Genomic DNA, 11,888 nt, shown 5'->3' with positions numbered 1-11,888 from the left:
TTCATCCCTTCCCAGGAACAGCATGACGGAATTTGAAAGAGGTGAAGTTCTTCCCTGGGAAAAGGCCCTCAACATAATTTAAATCCTAAACATAGGTCTTAAATTATGCCTAAGGTTCTGCCCTGAGATGGATTTCAACCTAGATATTTTATGGGGTTGTGGAGTTAGTTGTGGGATTTGTTGTTGTTGTTGTTGCTTTCCTCTGAAGCCTTAAAGGAAAGGTAGATACAGATTAGTTGGACCAATGGTAGGATCTGCTATAGCAAACCCTATTTTAATGCTGCATCACAAAATAAACTTAAACAAGGCTGACACATCTTCGTCTTTCAGTTCTGCTTTTCATCACCACCGATTTGCTAGAAGAGGGAGCAAATGTGGGAAACAGAGTTTCCAAGAAATCACATATGCTTGGACAGCTTCTTTCCATGCCTCTCTGAAACAAAAGGAAACTGGTGATCCAACTGAATAATCTGAACCAAGCAATACAAATCCTTGCATGTTTATATATTATATAAAGTCATACAAATCCTCTCCTTATAGCTGATATATTAAGGGTGTGTGTGTTGAGGGGGTGGGGGGGATATTGTTTTGCTTTAGAGTGCCTTCCCTGAGGAAGTTCAGATGTGTTTCAGAAACAACTGAATAGCTGCTAGTGACAAGTGGGTTAGATTTATTTTGTCCCGCTTCAGTTCAGTCACCTCAAACTGACAACTCTGCTTGGTGTCTTAAATCTTTGCTGTCTCTAGTAGCTTGGAAAGGTCAGCAGAATCCGCGTTACTCAACAACAATATTCCTTCCCGAGGCTGGGAGGCTTTCACCGACAAGAAGAGTGTTTATGGCCTTCTAAGTCCTCCTGCAGTTTGGTATCTTACTGTCACACTGCCGTGTGAAACAGTGAAAGAAAGACCACAACAGTAAGGGATTTGCTGCTAGTAAAACATCTATATTAAAATGCAAACAGAGCATTCCTGTTGTGAACTGTAATTAATGGACTTTCTTTTGTATTGGTACTAATGGCACTGAGAGTTCCTCTTTCCAAAAAGAGCATAATGTTCTCGTGGAATAAATTCTAACACAGTCGCTCCAAAGCTCGTATTTGAAAACAAGAGGCCAAGGGCAATAGTACCAGACAGCCCAGCAATATTCCACACTGGCTTACTGTAGCATGTCCCTCTAGGAGCTGATTATATCTGTGTACTGTTTGTTGAAGGTAAGCTCAAAGGGCTGCCTATTGTGTTTGAGAAGGCAATGATCGCATTTGTACCTGAGCCCTTGGAGCTCTTGTTCATAGTGATAATGTCCCCACTTATCTGCTCAGGCTCTGACTTCCTGAAGATATTTTTCATGGTCAACTGGAAGTTGTTGGTGACAAAGCAGTAGACGATGGGGTCCATGCAGCTGTTGAGGCTACTCAGAGTCATGGTCACATGGTAGACAATTAAGCTGATGTCACGGGGCATGTCTGGGTTGATGGAAATGGCCACCTGGCGCACATGGAAAGGTGTAAAGCAGATCATGAAGATGATGAGAACGGTGGTGAGGAGCTGAACGGCCCTCATTCGCCTCTCACGGCTCTGGTGCATGAGGCTGGGCTTGGACAGCGCACACATTATCCTGGTGGTGAAGAAGGTGATGATGATGAGTGGGAAGAAATACTCGCAGACCATCACGGCAAAGATCTTGGCGAGGCAGCAGGGTGCGAAGGTTATCGCCATGGTCAGGATGGAGAAAGTGACCACAGTTGCAAAGACCCAGATGAAGACACAGATCCCCTTGGCACAGCTGGGGTTCCTCCACTTACGTGAGGCTTCTACCTGCACGATGGCCAGGTACCGGTCGATGCAGATGCACGTCAAGAAGAGAATGCTGCAGTACATGTTGACGAAGTAGCTGAAGATGTGAACAAAGGAACATTTCAGGCAATCCCCTGCAGTGTAGTACATGATGATTCGGGTGGGCAAGGAGAAGCCCACCAGTAGATCAGTAACGATCAGGTTGATGGTGTAGATGACAGAGGTGGTTTTCGTCTTGGTGCGGAAGCAGAACACGTAGAGAGCTAAGCTGTTCAGCACAACTCCCACCAGGAAAATGATGGCATTTACCACCATCAGGGCTATCCACAGGCTGTAGAAGTCTTGGTAAAGTTCTTGGTCCAGATGGATGAACTTGTTGAACAAGTTGTCCTCATCTGAGATGCTAGAGTTGGGCGCCCTCGTGGAGTTGAGAAGGTTAAGGGCTGGTACTCGGGTGGAGGAGGCGTGCATACTCAGTGCTCTGGGGACCTGGAAGAAGGAAGCAACAGCAAAGAGACATTTACAGGCATGTGCAGGGGTTCACAGAATAGAACACTTGCAGCCACATTACGAGGCATTTTGAAGGCATTTACCAAGGGTTGTGGTGGATTCTCTATTAATCGCAATTTTAAAATCGAGATTGGGTGTGTTGCTAAAAGATCTGCGCTGGGAATTATCTGGGGGAAGTTCCATGGCCTGTGTTACACAGGAGGTCAGACTAGATGATCACAATGGTCCCTTCTGGCTTGGGAATCTATGGATAATTATATCTCCCCAGGGGCCTGCAGCCAGACCATCTCAGTCTGCGATCACATCACATCTCACAAGCTAAGCAGAGTCATGCTACTGCTCTGAACAGCTTACACTCCATATTATAGATACGGCCCAACATGATGGGATAACAAACCACAAGGAGGGAAAGATCTGTGGATGGACAAGAGGTACAGCAATAGGCAAAGTGAATGTAGGGAATGTCTACATTTGGAGCTGGGGGGAGTGGTGAATTCCAGCTTGAGGAGACATACCCGGACTAGCTGTCCTTGAGCTAGCAGACCGAAATACATGCCCATCAGAGACCCTAGGCATGTACTCAGGGCAACTAGCCCCTCCTGCTGGTTGCACTGCTGGGGCTATGCTCTATTTTTAGCACACTGGTAGGATGAGAGCTAGCGCAGGTATGTCTCCTGGAGCTGGGAATCGTACCCCCAGCGCCAAGTTCAGATGTACCTTTAGGCATGCACACATCTGTTCAGTTTTTAAAGTAAAGAAGACACAGATCTGTTGACTCACTTATTGCTGGGAGTCAATGAGAGGCACTATCTTTCAGCAGAGTTTCACAGGAATCGTGAGTAAGGACTGGGCAGACCAGAGCAGGGTGACTTTGTTCCTTGCATACAGGTGGTATGATTGATGCCACTGGGCACAGAGGTGAGCCAACCATGGTGGAAAAATGGTCTCCAAATTCTTCATTCTCATTTAAAAATCTTCACTTAGCGGGCTGGGGAAAATCCTATTGCTCAGAAGCTTGGGACATGTAGAAATGCTATCTAGGCAAGAATTAGGCAGCTGGTGTGCTGACATCACAGCCTGTCATGCTGAGCAGTAGTGTCTGATTGTTTCCTTGTGCTTCCACTATTCGTCTGTCTGTATCCACCTTGTGTCTCTTGTCTCATACTTAGATTGCATAAGCTTTTTGGAGCAGGGACTCTTTGTTTGTTCTGTTTCAGAGTAGCAGTCCTGTTAGTCTGTATCCACAAAAAGAAAAGGAGTACTTTTGCATCCGATGCATCCGATGAAGTGAGCTATCTCACGAAAGCTCATGCTCAAATAAATTGGTTAGTCTCTCAGGTGCCACAAGTCCTCCTTTTGTTTTTGTTTGTTCGGTGTTTGTCCAGTGCCTAGAGCAACGGGGTCAATGACAGGGGCACCCAGCACTATTCTCATACAAATCCATAAGTAAATAATAATTATAATTAAAGTGCCAGACAAGCACAGCAGGTGGGCCTTGGGGCAGTGTGGGAACACTGGCCACATCAACAGTGGTCTGGGGTAAGCTTCTAGCCCTCAAGCTTGGGAAGGTATTGAAAATATGAAGTGGGCATAACCAAGACAGCAACATCTGCCTGAGTGTGCAAAGAGCCTGAGACACTTGCTCTGAGAGGTGTGAACTGTCCTATGAATTTCAATAGGGTGTTAACTACACCTGGAAGTGACAGCAACATCTGCCAGAGCGTACAAAGACAGCAACATCTCCCTGAGCATACAAAGAGCCTACAATGGTTGCTCGGAGAGGTGTGAACTGTCCCATGGATATCAATGACCCGTTAACGACACCTGGAAGTAGCAGGGGCCCTGCCAATACTCCCCCAAGAGAGGATTGTGTGTGGCAGAAGGAGAAGGTGCAGCATGCCCAGCTCATCCAGCCAGGCAGAGACAGCTCAGAGGCCAGCATGTAAATATTGGGACCCTCCCCACTGCCTGGTGCAGTCTGAATGTAAGAAAGGGCCCCAGATCACTACCCCTGTCCCTGCCTCTCTTCCTTCTTTTGCCACTCCAGATGGAGGGGTGAGGCCATGGAGAAGTGATGGTGTCACAGCCTGGGACTGACCCACAGGGGCACTCTCTCTGCCTAGAGCTCTGTGTTGTCTTGGGGGTGGGTTGTCTAGGGGTTAAGTGGTAGCAGAGAAGTGAGCTTTGGCAGTGATGCTGTAGGGTTGAACTATGACCAACCTTGATTGCCCATTAAGAACAGTTCCCTCTCACAACGGGCCAAAGGAGAAACTCATTCCACTTGGATAAGTCTTTCTGTGAACACCTTAGGACGGATATGGCCAGTGGCTGCCCCTGTGAGTCAGCAAGCCATGTAAGGGCATGTGACATGCTCCTGAGGCCCTGGACTCCATCTTGTGCCAGTAATTTCCCGCAAACTGTGCTGTGAGCTTTGTTTGGGACTGTACATTTCCAGGCACATGACAAAGGGTATCACAGACCCCTGAAATGACTCCATTTTTCCTTCTCTGATTCTCTGGACTGTGAATTTACAACCAAAAGGAGCATATTGGACTATGGACTGAGGAACTTCCAATCTTTTGGAAGTTACCAGAGACTTTACAAGCCAGCCGTCTGTAACATCACTGCTAAAAACCTGCTATAAGAACATTGCCATTATTGTAGGTATATGATTCTATTAACCATTTTAACTCTCTTCTTCTTTTCTTTATTAATAAACAACTAGACTTTAGTGACTAAAGGATTGGCAGCAGTATGGTTCTTGTATATTGACCTGGCTGTGTGGTCTGATCTCTTTGTCTGATGAAACTGGATTTCAGGAACCACTCATCACAAAGTCCAGTGGTGCAATAAGGGCTGGAATGCCAAAGGAGCCTGCATATTTTGCTTCTTGTTAACCAGTGTGGTGAGACCGAAGTTTACTTTTATTACTGGCTTTGTACAATCTAATGATTATTTAATCTGCAGAAGAGAAGAATGAGGGGGGATTTGATAGCTGCTTTCAACTACCTGAAAGTGGGTTACAAAGAGGATGGATCTAGACTGTTCTCAGTGGTAGCAGATGACAGAACAAGGAGTAATGATCTCAAGTTGCAGTAGGGGAGGTTTAGGTTGGATATTAGGAAAAACTTTTTCACTAGGAGCGTGGTGAAGCACTGGAATGGGTTATCTAGGGAGGTGGTGGAATCTTCTTCCTTAGAGGTTTTTAAGGTCAGGCTTCACAAAGCCCTGGCTGGGATGATTTAGTTGGGAACCAGTCCTGCTTTGAGCAGGGGGTTGGACTAGATGACCTCCTGAGGTCCCTTTCAACCCGGATATTCTATGATTTTATGATAGAATAACCACCAGTTTGAGGTGAGCCTGCCCTATTTCTCAGCAGTTTGTCCTGAATCTGGTATTCTCAGCTGCGACTCACTGAGGCACGGGGACAGGTGGGAACAGGGAGAAGTGCCCTGTTGAGTGTACCAGAGGCTGAGCCTTGCTTTGAGTGTCTGCTGGTGCTCTGACCTGTGATTGGGGTGCGCAGATAGAGGGTCTGAGTTCTTCAGATACAGTCAGATAGTTTCCAGGCAGTTACCTTCGCCATAAAAGTAAGGAACAACTTCATTTTACACCCAAGACTCAGTCAGCTGTGTAGCAGCTTCTAGAGCTTTGTAGACATAGCAACATTAGCCTTGAGATTCCAAACCAAGCTGCTACTGCCAGGGTCCAATAGTTTAATTTTCAAATCATTCCCGACTTACCCACTATTTTAAACATATTGGTATAAAAACTATATATATGGAAACTTGGCTGATTGAAATAAGTGGTTTGAAAAACATCTGGAATACCTCAAATCAGCCTCTTGGGACCTGGGGGTTAACCCCCCCCCGAGAGCATCAGCCGAGGATAATACTGAAAGCCCTGGGCCAAACGAGCTTAAAGCACATGAGATCAATGAATAAACTTAGTAATATGAGAAACTTAGATGTAAACAGAATTAACAGAACTTGAAATATCCTTGGAGTTCCCGTCAGAGAAGGTGAAATGTCCTGTGCAATCTGCAGAAAGCCTGGGAAGGTTTCTAGAAAGCCCAGTGCTCTTCTAAGTGAGCGTTGGAGCATTTGAAGAGATTCTCTACATGTGCTCAACCACTCTGCTGCTCATGAGAAATTCTTGGAAACAGAACGAGCGTTGCTTTGCCTGCAAGAAGCTCCTATTAATAGTTACCCCTGTAAAATGCAACCTAATGAGCAGAGTGGGTTGGAAATTCGCCAGGGGAACGGGTTTCCGTCCAGGAATGCCGATTAGATGCAATGCTTTGCTTCAATTTCAGCGAAGTGGCGGGCTGCTGGGGAGCCCAGACTTCTAGGTTCCCAGCTCTTTGGCAGCCTATCTGGTGGTCTGATGGGAAACTGGGAACCTGGAAGTCCTGGGAGCACTGGCTCCCAAGCTCCCTGGATTGTGGTTCTAGGGCAGCATGGAATTTCTGGGCTTCTAGGGTCAGCCCATGAGGCAGAAAGCCCTTGAACTGGAGATCTCAGGGTCCGTGGCTCTGGGGTAGCCCATGAAGGGCATGGCCCTGGAGCTGGGGATTCCAGGGGTCTCAAGGTTCGCAGCTCTGGGGAAGTCATGGAGAATTTCAAAATGGTTGGGTTTTGTTCCAAATCGCGGCAAAACCAAATCTGAAATATCAAAATGCTCCATGAAACAGAATCCCCTTTCTCTGGCCTGCCCTGATGAGGAGAGCCACAAGTTTGCTGCTTTGTCTGACTCTCCCCCTGATAACTTCCTGCCACTGTGAAAATTTAAATAATTAAAAGCTAAAAAAATGCTTTAAAATGAACATTGATATTATCTGTTGAAATGATAAAAAAATAGAAATCCAATTCTGCCCCGGCTCGATCTGAGAGTTTCTACCTGAGTCTGAAATACAGAATGACACAGTCTCTATTCTGCCTCTCAAGTTGGAACTGAGGGTGGCAATGGCATTTTAATTTATATTAAAGTAAGGACAGAATTAAACATATGAGACCAAAGGCCTAATCTCCCATGAAAGTCAAAGAAACACGCCCACTGGTGTTGGATCAGCCCCCAAGTAAGAGTCAGATACAATGCAAACAAGAGAATAAAAATGAAAAACACACCGACACAGTGATCCAAATCAGAGAAAGCAGAACACTGGAGATAGACGCCTTCAGACAATTACGGCACCAAAAATATTTCATTGTAATTTACATCAGGCAGTGAGAACAAAGCCTTGGAACTGAGACAGCCAAATTTGAATTGTTAGCTGCCCTTGGTCATGTGATCCGGTTTGCTCTTTGTCTATCATCGTTTCTACGCATCCAGTCTAGTTTTAAATGTCCCAAGTTATGAGCTTCCACTACTTCTCCTGTGCGATTTTTCTTCCTCTGGCATAGGAATTTCCAATATTCACCCTACATTTTCCTTTGCTCCAGTTTAGTTCAAGTTAGCCACTTGAGCAAAATATGCTGTAAACATGCCTCATTATCACTATAATTGAGAGTGTCATAGGTATGCATGGTGCTTTACAGGCAAATAAAATGGACATGCCCCGGCCTCGAGGAATATTGTTCATATACTGTAGATACTTGAGGCAAATCATATGGCTTGTTCACCTAGCCCCAGTTTAAAGTGAAGCAAGCTCTTGGCCTTTGCAGACCTAGTATCCAAAAGGTGGTAGGTAACCCTTTGTCTGCCAAACTGAATTTACAGTGTTGGATTTTTGTAAGGGAGAGGCCAACATGGTTGGTTTAGATCTGTTCACCCTGCCTCTGCTTGTCTCCATGGAAAAGGGAAGGATCTGTGTCGGAGAAAAGTAGATACAGGATGGCGTGGAGATGGCTTCTATTTGGCGTCCCTTGTGCCTGCCTTGGTACCAAGGTCTCAGTAACAAAGCCCAAAAGGTTATGCTAAAGCAGGGGTGGCCCACCTGGGGCTCCGGAGCCCCATGCGGCTCTTCAGACGTCAATATGCGGCTCCTTGTAGAGGCACCGACTCCAGGGCTGGAGCTACAGGTACCAACTTTCCAACGTGCCGGGGGGTGCTCACTGCTCAACCCCTGGCTCTGCAAAAGGCCCTGCCCCCACTCTACCCCTTCCCACCCCCTCCCCTGATCCTGCCATACCCTCGCTCCTCTCCCCCACCCCCAGAGCCTCTTGCACGCCACAAAACAGCTGATCAGGAGATGCAGGGAGGCGCTGATCGGTGGGGCTGCTGGTGGGCAGGAGGCACTGGGAGCGGGGACGGGGAGGAGCTGATGGGGGGCTGCTGTCGTATTACTGTGGCTCTTTGGCAGTGTACTTTGGTATATTCTGGCTCCTTCTCCTGCTCAGGTTGGCCACCCCTACGCTAAAGGTTTCCTCACTAGCGGGCAATGCAAAAGCCGCAAGTTGGGCCCCATGCAAAAGAGAGCTTGCACCTTCTCCAGATCAGAATTGAAATCGTTACAGGAGAGTTGTAATATAAGGTGAGTGGACTTTTATTGTTGGGTCACATTCTATTATTTTTCTACCCCCATCGCTTGGTAATATGCGTTAGGGACTGGGGAGCTGGTAAGGCAAAAACTAAAAAGCCTCCACCCATATTTTAAAAATGAGATGGCTCTGGACCAAAATCCCAGTTAATATTACTTAGTACTTTTCAGCTGTAGAGCTCCGAGGGCTTGACAAAAGGTATATTGTCCTCTTCTGTAAAATGGGGATATAGAGGCACAGAGGGGCAAAGGCCCAGATTTCTGTAGGGGTTTAAGCATTGCTGCACTCAACTTTGTAATGCCTACCTGATTTAGGAGCCTAAGTCTCATTTTTCACAAGTGATTTAGGCACAGAGGAGCCTAAGTCCCATTGGCTGCCAATGGGATTTTGGCTCCTAAGTGCCTATATCCCTTTTGAAAATGAGACTTAAGCACCTAACTCTGTTGGGCATGGCAATGCTGAGTGCAGCAATCTCTAAACACCTTTAGTAATCTTGTCCAAAGTGACTTGCTGAAGGGCAAAGAGAAAGTCAGCGGCAGAGTCAAGACTCTCCAGAGGTCTCCCAGGTCTCCTTATTCCAAACCGGGTGCACTGCTCACAGGACCATGTTACCCCTCTGGCTCAAGCACCCCTGACATGCTGGGACAGTTTGGAACTGGACTGCGTCAGATCTTCGCTGCTCAGATCTATTTATCTTTTTATCCAATTATTTTCATTTGCGTGTCGCGGTGACAGCAGAGTGGAAGCATCATAATATCATGAAAAAGCTTCTTCTCCCCCAAATTCCTACCCATTTCTGCAGACCTAATCATTGTCTAAGTATCTGGCGTCAGCCTAACTGTTCAGTTATCGACACCACTGTCAGATACCTTATTATCAAAGGCCAGATTCAGCACCTGAGGTTGTAAGGATCTGTATGCTGTTTCTTTCTGGGGCCGGGGTGGGGAGAGCGAGCTCCCCCGGCCCCAGGGCTGCAGCAAGGGCACAGAACCTGCCCCTCCAAAAACAGTGACATTTAAATGCCTGCACATGCCCCTGGTTTCTTTAAATCTGTAGCAGGCAGCTAGGCGGGATGGGGGTTGGGAAAGGGAGAAAACAAAGGCTTAGGGTTGCTATTGTTTTCCTTATTCTGATCAAGCTCCTTGTTCAGTGTTAGAAGAGCAACTCTCTTAGCGATTCTTTATCCCTGACCCATGCCACGGGCTGATTCCATCCAGGGCCAGCTCTAGGCACCAGCAAAGCGAGCACGTGCTCGGGACGGCACATTTCCAGGGGCGGCGCTCCGGCCAGTCTTTCTTTTCGGGGCAGTTGCGCTCTCGGAGCTGCGCCACTTAGACGGGGCGAGGGCGCCGTGCCCCCGGCCGCAGCGGGAAGGGGAAGCCCCAGCCCCGGGATGCTGAGCTGCCAGGGCCCAGCCGCTAACTGGGGAGGAGAGGGCGAGTCCGGCCGGGGAGCCGGGGCTGCGCTGCCTTGTGCCACCCCTTATCTCGGGGCTTCTTTGCGCGGCCGGGCCGGGGGGGGAGGTGGGGGGGAGAAGCCCCTGCAGGCACTGTGAGAAGGTGACATTGCTCCTTCCACTTCCAGCGCCGCCTGCGAGCCCCGGCCCCACCCCAGCTTGGGACAGCAAAAAACCTAGAGCCGGCCCTGATTCCATTCCATTTCCAGATAGGAAACGGACGGCTGCTTTGCTGGACCAGACCCTAAAGTCTCTTTCCCTGTTGTCAGCTTATTTCTCAGCGGTAGCTCAGCCCTGGGACTGTTGGGCCGCTCCCAGCAGGGCAGAGCTGACCACCAGGTTTTCATTCACTGCATTTTTAGTTTTGCTTCTGCAGCGAACATCGACGTCAGCCTCGTCTTTAGGGGCCTGGTCCAATGCTTAGCAAAGACCAGGGAAGTCTTTTCACTTGGCCTTTGGCTCAGGCCCTCTGATGCAAAGTGGGATGCAGAAGACAGGCAGCCAGGGGGAATGAACCAAGCTCTGTTGTAGCAGCACTTGCACCGTTAAAGGGTTATTTAGCGGCATGAGCAGACAGGATCTCGGCACGGGGGCACAGAGTGAGGGAACGAGAGAGCCACATGGTGCGACAGCCAAGACCGAAAAGAACATTAACAAACAAGCCAGAGTGTAATTCAAATAAACAGTCGAAGTTAATGCTTCGGCTTTTCCCCGTCTCACAGCCCTGAATCTGAACAGCTGGGCTAATTCCTACCCACCTCCTGCCTTCGAACGTTACCCAGCTCTCTGGGAACGGCTTCGGCGTGTGTTTAGCTTTGCAGCCACTCTGTGTTTAAATTTCCTCCAGTGATTTATCATCTTATTTATAAACGAAGGGTTAAACCCGCTCTCTTTCCATTTAAAATGGTCAGATCCGCGTGCTGGCAAGTTCCTGCTCAACTATGGCTCAAACTGGCCAAATATGGTATTTTTTGTAGACAGAGCACAGCTTTTATGCCATGTGTATCTCAGTGAGCTTGGAAAGGATGGCTATGCTGCATACTGCCAGCAGAATACCCTGAGTTCAGAACTGTTCAGAAGAAAGGAAACTAGCTAAACAAATCCAGGGGGAAGCTCACAGGCTTTGTGGAATGTGCTGGTTTTTCTAGGGGACAGTTGACTCCATCACTAAAAGACCCATCACTAAGTGGCACCCTCATTGGCATTCTCAGCAGAAGCTAAGGTCTGAAGGCACCAGAGCGGCTGAAGGGATTTAGGCCCCTAAAGATGCAGGTGGACACAGTGAGATTTTTAAAAAGTGCTTAACTCCTATTGAAACCAGTGGGAGTTAGGCACCAAGATGCTTTTGAAAATCTTGCCAGGTACCTAGCTGCATCTTTTGGTGGCTAGAATCTCTTTAAAAATCTGTCCCTGACTGATCACAATCAGCCCTAGTCTGGCCCCCATCATATCACAGTTGAGACAGGTAGGCTGGGGTTGAATGGGGGAAAGTTGCCTTTACCAAGCTCAGTGTCCACTCTGTGGCTGGAGAATTTCAGTACTCAGGAACATCAGTTCAGCACTTTTCACATTTGTTCACATTTATTACCCTCTCTCATAGAAAACACTGTTACGCCAGCATCTGGCTTTCAGAACGAAACCCTGCAAATC

The 11,888-nt window shown here is 47.7% G+C and overlaps 1 protein-coding gene across 2 annotated transcripts in view; it reads right to left on the bottom strand.

Moving 5' to 3' along the window:
• Positions 1-415: 415 nt before the first annotated feature.
• The window catches only part of GPR20 (G protein-coupled receptor 20), a 37,978-nt gene continuing 26,505 nt past the window's right edge, over positions 416-11,888 (bottom strand). For both annotated transcript variants that reach the window (XM_073329334.1, XM_073329333.1), the window contains exon 2: positions 416-2,282. In XM_073329334.1, the coding sequence (XP_073185435.1) occupies positions 1,185-2,264 (1,080 nt within the window). In that variant the 5' untranslated portion in view covers positions 2,265-2,282 and the 3' untranslated portion in view covers positions 416-1,184. The remainder of the gene's footprint in view (positions 2,283-11,888) is intronic.

The sequence above is a fragment of the Lepidochelys kempii genome, chromosome 2 (assembly GCF_965140265.1).
Source record: "Lepidochelys kempii isolate rLepKem1 chromosome 2, rLepKem1.hap2, whole genome shotgun sequence".
Classification (NCBI taxonomy): domain Eukaryota; kingdom Metazoa; phylum Chordata; order Testudines; family Cheloniidae; genus Lepidochelys; species Lepidochelys kempii.
The sequence above is the reverse complement of the archived record's forward strand: the minus strand, read 5'-3'. Positions and strand labels throughout refer to the sequence as shown.